This window comes from Ochotona curzoniae, unplaced genomic scaffold (assembly GCF_017591425.1).
Source record: "Ochotona curzoniae isolate NIBS_2020 unplaced genomic scaffold, NIBS_Ocur_1.0 contig_1482, whole genome shotgun sequence".
In the NCBI taxonomy this organism is placed as follows: domain Eukaryota; kingdom Metazoa; phylum Chordata; class Mammalia; order Lagomorpha; family Ochotonidae; genus Ochotona; species Ochotona curzoniae.
The window spans coordinates 4,464,637-4,481,913 of record NW_024465100.1 but is presented as its reverse complement, the minus strand read 5'-3'; the positions used below and the strand labels follow the sequence as shown (position 1 = coordinate 4,481,913).

The following is a 17,277-nucleotide window of genomic DNA, read 5'->3' as shown; positions in this document are numbered from 1 at the left end:
ACTTTCAGCTTGTTTGTTGTTGTTGTTGCAGTTGAGGTTGATGCTCTGCGGTACTGCTTTCATATTTCAACACTTGCAGCTACAGCGGGCACTCTCTCTTCACCTAACAAGCACAAAATGGCTTTTGCCTTATGTCTTGCCAGCCACTTTTTGCCATCCCATACACTTAAGTACTTTGCACTTGAATGCATTTGATTCTAGATTAATGACTTACAAGATGAAACTTTCAAATATCTGTATTTCAGTTTTAAGAAATAATGTTGAGAATTCCATACATAGACTTGTGATTTTCTGGGAAAGTCTAAAGTACTGCTAAGATTGATTTGAACTGTAGACTTGCCGTTTGGATGGATACTTAATCCCTTTGAATCTTTCTTTTCAGCTAATTAACTAGGATAGTATTCATTCTGTTCATTTCAGTGACGTGTCTGTATCTTTATTATAAACATTACTCATGAAAAAGGAAACATAATCCATCTGCCCATTGCTAAGAGAGGCAACTTCCAGTGTGAGTAATCTGCTTTCCTTTTCTGAAACGCAGCTACATTACGGAGATGCGATCCAGTGACTTTTATGTACACAATGTCTTAACATAATAGTCTACCTTTCCACTTTAACGTTAGAACTTTCACCTGTAGGGCCTGGTGAGATAACCTAGAGGCTAAAGTCCTCACCTTGCATGCTGCAGGATCACATATGGCACTGGTTTGTGCCCTGGCTTCCCCATCCAGCTCCTTACTTGTGGCCTCAGAAAGCAGAACAGGGTGGTACAAATACTTAGGACCTCACATCCCCATGGGAGACCCTGAAGAAGCTCCTGGCTCTCGGCTTTGGATCAGCTCAGCTCTGGTTGATGCAACTGTTTGGGGAATGAACCAGTGAATGAAAGATCTGTCTGTCGCTCCTTCTCTCTGTCTATCTGCTTTTCCAACACACAAATAAAATAAATATTAAGAAAAAAAAAAAGAAATTTCACCTGCACTCATCAAGTTACCTTTCCAAAGAGTGTGCCATGTTTCAATGCTCTTCATGTGCCTTCTCTCCCTGAGGACCAGAGCTTATGCACACGGGCAGCATGTAGGCCGTATAATGGATATAGCAAATATATGATTTCTCCTACTTAAGAGACACAAAATAAAATCCTGCATAAGCTTATATACAAACTGTAAAGTGGTTTGTTTATGCAAAAGATAACAAAATTCTGTGATAGCTATCTTGCACAATGCTTTCTATTTAATCACTGTAGATAAAATTTAGCCTGTTTTTATCTCATTAGGTGCTGGCTTCATTTCAATGAATTAAATAAATGGGATATTTCTCTATGAGTGACTGGCTTTTCTGGCCAATGTCTTATCATCAAATACAGGGATATTAGAACCCAAACTATTTTCCTTTTGAGTTTTTCCACTTGCGTTAAAAGCGGTTACTCTCCCAAATTCTCAGCCTAAACACTTTTCATCATCTTAACACATTTTTGTTCCTGAAAAAAATATCTGCACACATGCTTCTAAGAATCCTTATTGCTAGTCATTACCAATGACTCCCCACAAATACATTATGCTCTATTATTGTTCTGCTATCATCTTTGGGTATCTTTGGCTTCCACCTACTAGCTTTCTCCAGCTCAGCAGGATTGGACACCAGCATCGCAGCCCACTGGGTAGCAGTGGTTGCTAAAGCCCAGTGCATAACAAGTGATCTATTTGGTTTACCAGGAGGTGAGACTGGAGCAGCGACCACAGAGACGAGTTCCTGAGGCACTGTGTAGAGCTGCCACTCTAGCGTCATTCTCCAAATGCTCGTTGCAGTGTCCAGTGTGGTGGTGAGGGAGCAGTAGGAAATGCCAGACTATACGAACCAGGATGGTAGGGAAATGGCTTCAGGAAAGATGTTCATACAGGGAAGAAAACAAATCAACACATATTGATAATATGATAAAAAAGAATTCTTTTCTAGGGAGCAGAATGACTAAAAGTCATTCCTAAATCAAATACACATTTTATAATTGTTTTTTAAAGCCCTGTGACAAAATACACTTACATTTGCAATGTGTATGGAGAAATAGACTTAAATTCTGGCTTCAATGAGTAAGGAAAACAAGGCTAGGAATAAAAGCTACAAGAGTTGCAAAAGGAAATGCTGCTTTAGATTCTCCTGATAAGTTTCCTATTTTTAACTGAATTTCCTTTAGAAAGATAATCGTTACTAAAATTATACAGGGTAAGTCTTTGCTTAGACAAATAAATTTCTTAATTCTACCAGAAAAAAATAGGGTTTCTCTGTAATAGAAATTATAATAACTTGACAACATATATTTCAAATGCACAGATATCTAAAATCCAGGAAGTAATCTTGAGTTGATTGTGTGCATTCAAAAATGGTCAAACATCAATCAACAAATTACAACTGATACTTATTATTTTTAAGTACTCTACTCTGTATTATAAGAATATTATTTTTTAATTTGATTTTTGTAAAAATTTTAGTGCTTTTATATAGTTCCACGGATTGACTAAAAAATCTATATGCACAAAAGCTATAATCAAGAGTAATTCTGTTTTAAAAGAGAATTATAATGCCAAAACCCAACAAATGGAGTAGAAAAAAATTAAGATTACTTGTCAAAGGAAGTGTAATATGACTTTTGGTTTTATTTACTAAACGACTTTTATTTACTAGACTACTTATTTAAACAATTCCTTGTGTTCCTCAGTGCACATGCCCACAAACCGGAGGAACAATAATTTGTAATACCTATTTGCAAGTCGCTAAAATAAACAGAGATATTCAATTATTTTCAAAATTCCCCAAATATCCAACCTATTTGGGCGTATGAACCCTCCCCCTACAGAATACATTTGCTTAAAGTTCCATGTAAATAACTTTCCCCTTCCTCCAAAGATCAAAGTGAATGTTTTTTCAGCAAATTTTTCAAATGTCAATTTGTAACCCCTGTGTTAAAAGGAAGTTTAACTTCACAGTGAAAGTTTAGCCGTAAGACAAACTGTACATTCCCTAACCTTTGCTCCGTCTCTTACTAACTTCAGACTTTGTTGCCGGTTCACTACTGGAATCCCAGGGGTATCTCAAAAAGGCATGTCTAAAACTGGAAACATCTTTTTACTTCAGACTGCTTCTCACAGTGAAAATAAACAACAGAAATACAGTTGTCACCACTACCAACATAATCAGCTAAGGCGGAACGTGGTTCTATAAAAAAAAAAAAAAAGCCAGCTTTTGCTGATTTTCAGATTTGTGTCAGCTAAATAGATTAAAAAATAATAATAAAAGCTTTTTCTCTTTTCGTGGCTATTGTGATTCCAGAATTCTTCCACTTCTCTTAGCAAAGTCTTTTAGAACCCAAACTATCGGGTGCGCTTTCACTTGCTTCTCCCTTCCACCATCGCCACATTATTTTCCAGAGTGTAACACTGATAAAGCAGTGCACTCCTATTTCACATTCTCAATAACTGCTTACATACTACAGGAAGCAGTCCTATCTATACACGTCACGTAAGACCACCGTGATTGTCCTTTCTTGCCATGGCACCTACTGACATTTTGCAGCTAGGTTGGCATGCTGCAAGTTGGCATTATTTTATTTTATTTTTATTTTTATTGGAAAGTCAAATATACAGAGAGAAGGAGAGACAGAGAGGAAGATCTTTTGTCTGATGACTCACTCCCCAAGCAGCCATAAAAGGCCAGAGCTGAACCAATCCAAAGCCAGGAGCCTGGAACCTCTTACAGATCTCCCACATGGGTGCAGGGTCCCAAGGCTTTGGGCCATCCTTGAGTGATTTGCTAGGCCACAAGCAGGAAGCTGAATGGGAAACTGGATGGGAAGTGGGGCTGCCAGGATTGCAACTGGCACCCATGTGGGATCCTGGCACATGCAAGGAGTAGACTTTAGCCACTAGGCTACTGCACCAGGCTCAGTTGTTGGGTATCTTTAAAGCTACTTGCTATCTTCATAATGTTGGTGGAGCTCTTTTCTCTGTGACAGCTCCATATCCATTCCCTAGAGTGGAGGAAAAATTGACACATTTTTTTGAGGTCAAGTTATACATATGTAGTCTCTCAGAGTTGTGTGTAAGTCCAAACTCACTGATCTGAAATAATTGCACTCCAAGACACTGGAGAACCTGTATCTGTTCTATCCCGTCTCACGGTGGTCCAGTGCTCTCATGAACACAGTGTGCCCATCTCTGCCTCTGCTGCCCCATTGCCTTCCTCTCTTCTGTATCAAATTTCCGGTATCTCCTTCTAATTAGGACGCGTTTGATTACATTTAAATCTCACACAGATCAGCCAATAAGTCTGCTTTGTTTTCATTGTGTCAGGTGACTACAGAAAACAACATAAACCGTAGCTTTAACAGCAGACATTCATGTTTCCTTGCTTTGGAGATGGAGAATTTCAAGATCAAGGTGCCGGCAGAGCTCGTGTCTTTGCGGATTCTCACTTTCTGCTCACATGTCCTTGCCTTCATGGAAGAAGAGAGATAGAAAGCCAGAAGACAGGGCAGTGGAGAACAGAGAGAGGGCTTCTCTGTTCTTATCTTCTTGGGAGAATGTTAATCCCTTCAATGAGACCTTACTTCAGATCTAATTATCAGATACAAACAGAAGTATCTCATAAAAGCTGCACTTCTTAATACCGTCACACTAGGAGCCAGAGGACAGCACGGAAATGCTGAGTGGGCTCACATCATCAGCCCACAGCACTCTCAGTGCTATGGACCTCATCACATGTGTAAACTGCTTTTTAAAATCAAAACTTGCTGGATTGCAGAGATTGATACGCACTGGGTTATTATTTAGCCTCTCGTACGTTGACTTTAGATTTTAGTTAGGTCTTATCTGTACATCCCTAGCACCTAAGCCTACCCCTGAATTTATAATTATTCTCTTTCTTTTCTCATAAGAATGAAATGCAAGGGTTGTAAATTTTTTGTTTGTTTGTTTTTACTTTCAGTCTTCCAGCACTGTATTTGGCAAATAGTAGTTAGTCAAAATGTGCTACCTGAATTTTTGAAATTTTGTCTGCTGTGATCTTTTGTATTCCAAAATAAAATACCCTACTTAGCTCTCACACACGTCAATGGGCATTGAAACCCACCTGAGCCCAACAGACGCCACTCTTAGGGCCACACTCATGCCAGTGGGTGCCAGCGCCTGGCTAGCCAGGCCTGTCTCAGCTCTGGTTCTCATGCTCACCAGTAGGAGTTGCAGACCATCAAAGATGGGCCCAGTTTCCCTTCTAGGCACACGCCCAGTCACAGATCTTGTACTTTCCAGGTGGTTCTGTAGACTAGCTTGGCAAGATTTGCCCCCATTCCCAAGTAACTTTCATACGAAGCTTTACCATTGAGCGATTTTGAGATAATGATTTCTAGAACGTAATAAGGGGAGCTAAAATAGGAGCGGCAGGTCTTTATCACATTCCCATCATTCACCCATTATAGCCGCATTTCCGTGAAACTTGCAGTTACCTAAGTTTCCTAGGTATTGCCCACCTGTGCGTCTGCATTGCAGGAAAGGGACCCAAGTGGACGAGTAGTTACTTCTGCCTTCTTGTGATGAAATTCACTGATCAAGTGCAGGTGATTAGCAAGGAGCTAAGTACAATTTTAGTCCACATTTGAGAAAAGAAACTAAATTAGCTTCCGAGAAAATCACTTAGTGCTGCGGAGAGCCTGACATAAATTTTTAGAGAAGGCATAAAAGGTGAATGGCTGAGTTGTAATTACTATTAGCGATCATGTTTCAGTTATTACAAAGTTAGTGGGAAACTAAAACCTTATGAAACAATAAATACCTCAAGAATAATTTAAAAGAGTAAAATAAATACCGGATCATTACCTTGAAAAGATAATTGCAATTATAGGAATACATGCTGAGGAAAATTAGTAAAGCCATTCAATTATTTAGTCTCACACATGCTTTGAAAAGCTGTGAAAATTGGTGAGTTATTCATCACATTTCTTTGGCAGAAAGTAGGCCTGTGCAATTTAGTTAGTAACTGACATTGCATATTGAATAAAATGCTTCTTTAGCACATGATACCTTAACTGTCTAGTGTCGATTCTACTAATGATGACAACTCAGTTTTTAAATGCATTGGGACTCATATTCCTTTTTCAGATAATTTACAGACACAAAGAAAACTACTATAAAGCATACATCATGCATTACACTGCAGTATAAACCAGAACTGGTTTGTAAAGGTGAAATTGTGATAGAGGATTATGTATAGCATGTGGCGGAAAGCAAGGAAAAGATTGTCCTTCCTTCTTCAAGTAAAATAAAATGTACCTTCAGATAAGTCTTCCCCTGACTCCTTTTCATACTTGGTTGTCTTGAAACATCTCAGCACACTCACTCACACCCTGAAGACAGCCAGCCAGCCAGCCTGCTATGAGGAACCGTAAGACCTCAACATTTGTTGTTAGCTTGAGCTCATGCAAGCAGAAGCCACATATGCCCTGCTGTCCATGCTGTGTGTGGAGACACACATCTCACAGCCCTTCCTCTTGAAGCAAACCTTCACCTCTTCCCTTCTCTTCTTCTCTCCCCAGCTTCTGTAGAATGTTGCTGTTGTGGGCCTGGCACAGTAACCTAGCGGTTAAAATTCTCACCTTGAATGTAACGGGATCCCATATGGGTGCCGATTCTAATCCTGGCAGCTCTACTTCCCATCCAGCTACCTGCTTGTGGCCTGGGAAAGCAATCGAGGACAGCCCAAAGCCTTGGGACCCTGCACCTGCATGGGAGACCCTTAAGAGGTTCCTGGCTCTTGGCTTCGGATTGGCTCAGCTCCAGCCGTTGCGGTTACTTGGGGAATGAACCATTGGATGGAAGATCTTCCTCTCTGTCTCTCCTCCTCTCTGTATATCTGACTTTGCAATAAAAATAAAATAGAACTAAAAAACAAAAGAGAATGTTGCTGTTGTAACACTCAGCTCTTCTTCTACAAAGTCAAATTTTGTTAACAAACTGCCACCGCCTGATCTTGACAATCTGATATACCTCTCCCTGGTAAATGCCTTAACGTGCTAGTTCAAAAGAGCAAGAAACAGGAGCTCTCTCTTAAAATTGTACATATTTATATCTGTTTTTACCCATCTGCCTATCTAACCATATTGTATCTATACATACTCTTGCAACCATTAAAACTGAAATTCGAGTGTTTCTTAAGAAAGAATATCTTTTACGTTAGTTATTTAGATTCAGACAGGCAGGACCATATATTTTTTTAAAAGTGTAAAAAGAATGAGAGAACAAATTTTCTCATGATTTGAAGCCAGCCGTTTCCAGATGCAATGGTCTTGATGGAGAGCATGACAATGAATGAAAAACAAGACGTGCACCAAGTGATGTGCAACTCTAGAATATTTCTAATAAGGAAAATTTAGCGATGAGAGAGGAACGGAAAGAGGAGAAGAGAAAGAAAATATAATAGGGAAATGAAAACATGGGGGGTAAGGGAGAAGAAGGAAGAAGTAAGGGATTGTAGATCAACTGTAGATTTCCTTCTATTAAAATATGATTTGCTGAATTTTAGGAAATGTTTTCTAAGATATCGTAAATCCCCAAATACCATCATGCTTTGGTACAGATGTTAAAAGCAGCTTCCCAAATCCGAAGCCAGGAGCTAGGAGCTTCGTTTCTCAGTTTCTCACGCAGCTGCAGGGGACAAGAACTTGAGCCGTCCTCTGTTGTTCTCCCAGTCTGGGAGAAGGGAGCTGGATCAGAAATGAAGTAGCCAGAACCTGAACCACTGTCCATTTGGGCTACTGGCACTGCAGCCAGAAGGTTAGCTTCCCAAGCCATTGCTGAAATGCTCTCTGAGTGAAAGAGAGCTTTTCTTTGAGAACTAAGTCAATCTCAACACACAAAAACAAAAGAAGACTTAGATCCAAGCATGGGTTATAAAAGCCCAAGGATTATTTTGATAATACTTATTGTCTGACAAATGGGTAACTTTTCTAACTGGAATATGTTGAAAACTACCACAGGAAAAACATTTTCTAGTTATTAATAGACGTTAGAAACATGGGGGCGGAGTTTGTGTTACAGGAATGACAGCAACAATAAAAAGCAAGTCAGAAACCAACGTTTGGCTTCTGTCAGCACAGTTTCAGAAGACAAGCCAGACCGAGAAAAAGGCAGAAATCAAGATGAATGATGTGAAACTTGCAATCTTGGGCGGTGAAGGGACAGGCAAATCCGGTGAGTGGTGATGCTTGTTACAACATGGTGTTGAGTCCGAGAAGCAGGAAACATGTTGACATGGTAAAGATTAGCCTTATATGTACATATACATGTGTGTGTACCTGTATTCCCAAACACATATGCACACACACAGCTTTATACAGGTGTGTATAGATGCAAAATTGTGGGTGCAGAGATATCAGTTGTTTTCAATTTTGTAGTCAAACAAGTGTGTATTTATAGATTTTTGAGGCATGTGTAACAATACGACTGCACAGAATATTAATTTGTAACGTAGTTCTTATATCTCAAACATATTAACAAATCTCTCTTACAGAAGATAAGTTGGCCTATGTGTTGACAGTCGTGAATTCAGTACCTTCGATATAAATGTGTAGCACTGTAAGATGACTCTAGATTCCTACTCATTATGGTCTGATTATGACACATTGCTGTTATTTAGACAGTGCTTTTTACAGCTTCCTATTCAGCAGGAGTGTTCACTAATTTTTGAGCTCCCAAATCCAACCTGATGCACATAACTGAATTGTCTGTATCCTAAAATACGAGAGATACTAATCCTGGCCATGTTGTTGTTGCAGCCCTGACAGTGAGGTTTCTTACTAAGAGATTCATTGGAGAATATGCTTCTAATTTTGGTAAGTGATTTTTCTAACTTTTTAAACTTAAAATCTCAGCATCATAATACAACTCCAATGAATACAACAGAAATATTTTGAGAGAATATTCCATTTTTACATTTTTAAGCAATTTATTTATTCACAAATTCACAAAGCATAGGAAAAATAAAAATTGGCAAAAGAAATTTTTGGGACCCAGCATGATAGCCTAGTGGCTAAAGTCCTCATATTGCACATGCTGACATCTAATATGAGCGCTGGTTTTAATCCTGGCAACCCTGCTTCCCATCCAGCTCCCTACTTGTACCCTGGGAAAGCAGTCGAGGATGGCCAAAAGCCTTGGGACCCTGCATCCGCTTGGGAGACCCTCCAGAAGCTCCTGGCTCTCGGCTTCGCACCAGCTCAGCTCTGGTCATTGTGACCACTTGAGGAGTGAATCAGTGGATGAAAGATCTTCCTCTCTGTCCCTCCTCCTCTCTGAATATCTGACTTCTCAATAAAAATAAATCTTTAAATTCTTTGTTAAATATTACTTATCTAGAAAATTTATGATTGATTTTATATATGTTTCTTTTCTAAGGCAAATACAAAATATAAATTCTGGCATTTATTCATTCCTGAGGTAACATTAATAATATTATATATATATATAAACTTTAATAAATTTAATTGTGTTTGTTTCTATATAAATCCAGAGTAGAGTTTCAATTCATATGACATGTAGGCATGTCAGTCCAAATGCTTAAAATGTTTAGGGGGTGGAGGGTACTGTGGCACGGAAGGCTAAGCTTCTGCTTAGGTGCCTGCATCCTGTATGGCACCAGTTTGGTTCCTGGCTGCTCCACTTCCAATCCAGTCCTCTGTTTATGCCCAGGGAAAACAGCAGAGGATGGCTCAAGTCTTTGAGTCCCTGCACTGGAAGAAGCTCCGGGCACCTGACTTGGGATCAGCTCTGCTCCGGTTATTGTGACCGTTGCATAGTGAACCAGCAGCTCCTAGATTTTCTCTCTCTATTTTTTTGTATAATTTCACCTTTCAAATAAAAAATAACATAAACCTTCAAAAAACAGAAGAAGGAAAAAGATGTCAAAAATAGAAAAATTTAGTGCTTCATTTCTAAAGACACTACACTCATTAATGTTGACATAATATACAAACCCCAAAACAGAAATGAGAAAATATTCTAGAACCAAAAAGTTAAATGGCACACACATTTACTGATTTAATATGAAGGCATAACGAAACAACAAAATATCTCGCCTTAATGCTTTATATAATACAGTTACATAGACAAACTAAATGTTTGCATATTTCTAACTGTTGCACTTCAGTTAAAATTCATGACCCAGAATCATTTTGAAAAGACAGATAATCAAAATGTCATCCACTAGCTTTGATCAAGAAGGTGAAAATCTTTATCATGTAAGTTAAGACTAGACGGGGAAACAATACAATGTTAAAACTTTGAGATAGAATTACCCTTGCTGGCAGCTTTTGAGATTTGAAAGAAGATATTTTATAATTTCCAGAAAGAAAATGAATGCTTGAGACAAATGCACATCTTTAGGAAGATCAGGGGCTTAATTCCAGGTGTATGGAAGTTATTATATTTACTGGGCACATTAATAGAGATGTCCTATTGGAATTCAGAGACAAGGCCTGAGTTGTCTAAGAAGAAATTTGGGGCTACAGAAGCTCAGCAGAAATGGTACTGGAGAATAAATGCACAAGGGGAATATATGTTTGGTTTTTGGAAGACTTTGGACGTAGGTGAATAGCAAAGCTTAAAATGGAACAACCTAAAATAAAAACAGGATCATGCAATCATGCGATCCTTAGAAGTTGATGTGAAGGAAACATTTTAGGGAAGTGGGGTGACTATGATGCAGCATGAGACAAATGAGGTCTTGTTCTTATCACAGAATTAATTATTGAAGTTGAAAACATTTATTGAACTTCGGCGTATCTGTAAGATACAGTTATTAAGGAAAATTCATGATGAGGACAAGGAAAGAATGCTGGAGCATTGTCTCCCATTGGTTGGGCGGAAATCACTAGTTGGAGAGTGAATATTCCATGGAGAGAAACATGGGTGTTACATTCGTAGTAACAGACTAAAACAGGAGTCTCTGGGCATCATGTCCTGCAGATAATCAGATAGTGGTGGCAGAGTTCAAGTGGAAGTAACATTTCAGAAACACTAGAAGAAACAGATGTCTTGGTTTACCCAGAATGAAGTTACTGTATTATCGCACTACGGTTGAATTTGCCATCCTATGATCAGATGTATATTTCACCCTGACTTTTTTAATACATTTTTTCTTTGCAGAATCTATTTATAGTAAACATTTGTATCTGGAAGGAAAACAAGTTAATTTGGAAATATATGACCCTTGTTCTCAAGTGAGTACAACGAAACATCATGTAGCATACTTTAGTTTTTCAATAAGGTTTTAGAGATTGATGAAAGTCAATGGAATGTTGCCAGTGCTAAAACTGACTTTTTCCTGAATTTTAAACACTGTAATTTTTAAGAAATTGTTTTTGATGTTATAAATTCCATTTTTTGTCTTCTCTGTAAATTTATGTTAAAATAGGTATTTATGTACTTAAATTCTATGTATGCATATACATATATAGTAGCATACAAATAATATATAAAGTAGATTATTAAAACTTATATCAAAATATGTATATATATTTAAAATAGCAATATTTATAACATTTCTATCATGTCACAGTGTATTTATCAGGCATTTTTCATTTTAATGGCTACCAAGTCATTTTACATTTTCACTAAATTCCATTCACAACTAACCAATTATTAGTAGGACAAAAGATAAATTTTCAGAATAAACTTGTTTGTGCATTCAGCAAACAAAACTAATTAAACTAGGGTTAGTTAAGCAAGAGAGGAAATGCATAGCTATCCAAAACATTTCATGGGGCTGATTATTTTAGATAAGTGAAATATTAATTTAGATTGGTTCAACCAAACATTGTCAGTATTTTTAGTTTTTTGATGATCTAAATCTAGCCTGATACAGGCCGATATGGTGTGTTCTCCCATTTATACGGCTGCTAAATAAAACAAACATCTCAGTCTAAAACACTCCAACAGTGGGAAGGGAAAGGGAATTTGTGTTAAAAAGTAAGGAAATCTGAGAGTGTTTGCTTAATTATATCAGTTATAGTAATATGAGATATTAACAGTCTAGAAAATTGGGTGTTTTGTAGATCTGGGCAAATATATCATAACAATTTAAGATGTTGATGACGGGGGAAGCTGGTTGTGAGTAGAAGGGGACCCTTTGTATCACTTCATAGTTTTTGTTTTGTACATTTGAAACTATTTTGAAATAAAAAGTTAGAAAAGCCAACTTAGGATAAAAAAAATGACATATATTTCAATTACTAACATGGGTTGAAAATATCTTTTTTCCAATAATAATATGACTATTAACTCAAAAGGCAGTTATTGCAGCTTATCAAATTTTCTGAAAAAAAAAACAAGAGTTGTAAAATACTATAGGTATCACATTATTACAGTTCCTTTTAAACTTGAAAAACTGATCACCTTTCTTTAGAGAAAAGTGAAATAGATGAAAGAAATTCCATTTTAAAAAGTCTCAGGCTTTGGCTATTGAAGTCTGTTTCGGGTGAAATGAGTCTCCCTTCTTTGTCTGCAATGTGAAACTCCAGTGTTGGAACCCGCCATGTTCATTGCACTTGATCTCATTTCAGCCAAGAAAAGCAAGCTCTTCCCTTACAAGTGAGCTTCACTGGGCCGATGGGTTTGTGATTGTTTACGATATCAGTGACAGGTCCTCGTTTGCTTTTGCCAAAGCCCTGATGTACAGAATTCGGGAGCCCCAGACTAACCATTGTAAAAGGTACGGGACTTCATTCCTCTTGCTTTCATTTTAATAAATCATCTTATAGCTATAAGCATCATTAGGAAGAATTTAGTACAGCCTTCCAATTACGAAATTTAACAGCCCTGAACAATTCACCTTCCTATTCCACAGGAGTTACACATGTAGTAAAAGGAATAAGATGAGAATGCTTTATATCCTGCCTGACATAAACAGTTACTTCCCCTGAGTAAATGGCTATTTTACAAGACAGCTTCTATTGTGAACATGACATCCAGTTGCAAAATAATGGTCCTCTGTACACAGGATAGTTCACTTTTCAACCTTTCCTTTTCATTCTCACAGAAATGTTAAGGACACTAAATAAATCCAGATATATTACATTTGGCATCCTGTGAAATCCAGTTCGTGGGCATTGGGTTGTTCAATCCTTCAAAGCAAAATAGACTGAATAATCAAACTGTTTACAAATTCTAAGTATGAGAATACATTTCCCTCCATCTCACCTCTTAAAGCAAAGAGCTAGCTGGTCAACAATTCTTCATTGTAAATTATCTTGACGCAAGGAACTGTGCAGGAAGACATAAAAGTGCCTTCCATTATTGTTGCATTAATGTATAAATATGTAAGCGTCTAAATCAGTTCTCCACATCTTTAATTATTTTAGCCTTTTCCATTGAAGATATTTATTTGTGTTCAATATCTGATGAAAAGAATTGTGCTTTTAACCAGTTTTGCCTTTGGATAAAAAAAACCCAACTATCCAACCTAGTGTATAAAAGTGCACAGTATTACACAGTATTCCAATGGAAGATTGGGATATATGGCTTTTACCTTTATTTTAAGTATCTACTAATGAGGCCGGAGCTGTAGCAGAGTCATCGACTCTTCAGCCTGCAGCGACAGGATCCCACATGGGTTGCCAGTTCCTAAAACCAGCGGATGGAAGAGATCCCTCTGACTTTTGTTTTCCCAGTAAATCTCCCTTTGAATATAAGCAAATCTTTTTATTCAGTGTCCACAAACAAGAACCTGTGATATAATGTTTCACTTATGACATTTCCTTGGGGCAGAACTGCTTACAATATATTCTTATTTACATTGGATTTACCTTAAGTAGATCATTTTAATCCCTAGAGCTAATTCTTTGATTGTATAACTGATAGCAGCATGATAGGGGAGAATGGTTTGATTACATTACCACATGCTTTTGTTTCCTCTGATATGACTGATTTTTAAAAAACTGAATTGCTCCAATTGCTAAATTTCATATATTTAAACACTTTGACAGTAAATTGCTAAATTTTATATACTTAAACACTTTGACAGTCAATAGCACACAAAAAAAGTCTTGAGATAGTCTTCTTAATCAAAAATAACTCAAGAACAATTGAAAACCACCCAAATATTAAATTTAATCTTTCAAGCAAACTTCTGAATTTATTGAAAAAGTAATTTGTAAATTACTCCCAGTTCTCCATATGGGAACAGAATAGAAGAACATAATATTACACTATTTTATAAAATTATATCTGGTAAATGCAATTTTTTCCTTCATCTTAAACAGTAATTTCGTGAGTAGACTGCAAGGGGTACTAGTAACACTGCCAAGCTTCCGCTACACTGATTTTTGTCTTGCTGCTTGTATTGTACAAGCATCGTTGGTGGAAGAAATCACCTTGGAATGGAATCTGAAGACTCTAAGAGTTGAAAACTGCATTTATCCACATCTTCTGATCATAGATAGCTTGATAGAGTTTCATGTCATTTTTGTAAAGATTTTCTTTATTTGAAAGGCACAGGTACGGAGAGCGCAGAAGAGAAATCTTCCATCTGTTGGTCCATTCTAAAATATTGACAATAGTCCAGAACTGTGTCATACAGAATCTAAGATCTTCTTCCCAGTCTCCCATGTCCATCCGCAGGCCCACGGTTTTAGGGCATCCTCCGCTGCTTGCCCAGGCACATCAGTGGGGAGCTGAATTGAGAATAAAATAAGAAGTTTTTGAGTCAGTGCCATGGCTAATGTCTTTATATTCCTCACACCAAACACTATTTTTGTGGTTTAGGTAAAACCAGAGAGAGAAAATATTGATATTTACAGAAAATGTTTTTATGTTGTAAAGAAATATTTTCAAAGCAGGAATGTTTTATATGGTCATGAGACATATTTTTCCACAGTATGCAATATTAATGAAGAAAAAATAGCAATGAGTATTGAATAGTATTTTTCCTAAGAAATTATGTCTCAATGTACTAGTGAGAATGTTTAAGTTAATATAAATGTATTATACATATCATTATATTATTATAAATATCACATGTAAATTTATATAGTTAATATAAATTTATTAGCCTTTCCCTTGAAATTAATAAGAAAAATGAAAACAATAATTAATAAACACCTTTTATAGCTTGGGAATATATTAAGTAATTTTATACACATCAGTTTATTTAATATTTACTAAAATCTGGATGTTGAGGACTTTTCATTGTTTTCCATATATTAAAAAACAATCAAAATATAAAGTTGAAATAAAGAAGAAAAAATAAAAGTAAAAAATCTAGAAGGAAAAACATTCTAGAATAAATCTGCTACTTTGAATCCTGTGCTTTAAGAATTGTGTTACTTATCCTACGGTATTTAAAATTAGCTTTTTAAAGAGTTATTTATTCATTTGTTAGGCATGGCTCAGCCAAGTATATGCCAAGTAACATGAGCTTCATTTCAATCTCAAACATGGATTCAGAGGCCCAAGAACTTGGGCCGTCTTCAATTGTTTTCCCAAATGCATCGGCAGGGAGCTGGCTTGAAATGCAGCAACAAGGGACTCAAACCAGCACCTGTCTGAGATGTGAGTGTCACAAGCAATGGTTTAGCCTACAATGACACAATGCTGTCCCCCCCTAAAATATCGTTATTGTTACTTGGAGATATATACAACTGGGCACACACACGAGACCACGATTAATGCATATAGACATTCAACATTTTAAATTTCGTAAATCTTTGGATATAAACCTACCTGCAAAAAGAAATTGCTAAAACAGCGTTGCCCAAAATTGTGTCTGTATTTCAGAGCTGTGGAGTCTGCAGTGCTTTTGGTTGGCAACAAGCAAGATCTGGGCCACGTGCGGGAAGTTGGCTGGGACGAAGGGCACAAGTTGGCACTGGATAACCGATGCCAGTTCTGTGAACTGTCGGCCGCAGAGCAGTCTCTGGAGGTAGACATGATGTTTCTACGAATTATCAAGGACGTCTTGACAAGCTTCAAACTCAAAGAAAAGAGAAGACCCAGTGGATCTAAGTCAATGGCCAAATTGATCAATAATGTATTTGGAAAAAGAAGGAAATCTGTTTAGTAGACATGTGCTTTGAGGGGATTTGTTAGATCAGTGAGTTTCAAACATTAGCATGGTATGTTTTAAGAAATTCTCTTAGCGATGTGGCACGATTGAACATTTGGAACATGCAGTTTAGCTTTTTTGGGGTTACTTTATCTGCATTTCTCTTTTTGTTCTTTGTATCCGGTTCACTCTTCTTCACACAGAACCTTTAATTTACTGCACAAAATAACACTCAGTCTAATCATTTGATGGATTTTATCCAAATTACTTCTCCAGATAAATTCTGCATGTGTAATTTAACTATCATTCTATAGTATACTCATTATATGTCTTAGTTGTATTCATATGCCAAGATATTCTAAGGGCTTGATGCTTTGCTGGGCTTGAATTATAGCTGTGAATATTCCCAATTTAGTCAATAAAATTCATTAAAGTGTCAAATTTCTTTACAGTAATCCAGTGAGTTAAGTGATATTACATATACTTTATGATATAACCTGACTCATGAAGTTAAAGTTCTTGCACAGCTGTACATATGCTATAGTAGGTCTAATGATGGAAAAAATCTCACTTTATGATATCATCACAATCATTTTCTGATCAGCAAATCAGTGTATTTTAGCTCATTTAGAAACCCATGCGTCAACGAAAAGGTAAAAAAGTAAAAACCAATTGGTAAATCTCTGACGTTTTGCTCTGAAAGGAAATTGTTTGGACTGATTAGATATGTACCAGTTCCCTTTAAAATCAACTGCCTGTCTTAACTGTTTAACCGCAATGAACTACTCGTGTCCTTAATGAATTTGTCCATGTAATGTCTTTAAGTAATTAATATTTAGACAAGCTGAACTGGGTTTTCAAGTGGTGCTATACACGCTTGATTAACATGTGTTGGTGAGACTCTCAGAACGAGGGTAGAAAAAGATTGAGTTTCTGGAGAGTGAAGAATGGTGTAGCATTGGGCTGGATAGGAACGAGTTTTCCGACATGGGGTCTCGTGGTATACGATTCAACTTTTTAGGGCTGACCCTTAGTCTGCGGAGTTTTCTGTTCCCTAGGGATCTGACCTTCAGGTACCATACAGTAAAGTAGTGGAAAGATACACAATAACTTACGAATGTTCATATAGGTTGAGGGGGTGGCTAGAATTAATTCGGAGGATTGGGTCTATAGCCATCTGACTGTTTCTGGGAAAAT

The 17,277-nt window shown here is 37.1% G+C and overlaps 1 protein-coding gene across 1 annotated transcript; it reads left to right on the top strand.

Moving 5' to 3' along the window:
* Window positions 1-8,182: 8,182 nt before the first annotated feature.
* Window positions 8,183-16,095, top strand: RERGL (RERG like). Its single transcript, XM_040968295.1, has 5 exons — window positions 8,183-8,234; window positions 8,819-8,875; window positions 11,187-11,260; window positions 12,602-12,750; window positions 15,813-16,095. The coding sequence occupies exons 1-5, from the start codon at window positions 8,183-8,185 to the stop codon at window positions 16,093-16,095; spliced, it is 615 nt and encodes a 204-aa protein (XP_040824229.1).
* Window positions 16,096-17,277: the final 1,182 nt, after the last annotated feature.

Bases quoted from the DNA above. Each gene is read 5' to 3' on its own strand.
- RERGL (XM_040968295.1), top strand. From the start codon at position 8,183: ATGAATGATGTGAAACTTGCAATCTTGGGCGGTGAAGGGACAGGCAAA. The intron at 8,235-8,818 runs GTGAGTGGTGAT...TTGTTGTTGCAG, and splicing joins TGAAGGGACAGGCAAATCCG to CCCTGACAGTGAGGTTTCTT. The intron at 11,261-12,601 runs GTGAGTACAACG...ATCTCATTTCAG, and splicing joins TATATGACCCTTGTTCTCAA to CCAAGAAAAGCAAGCTCTTC.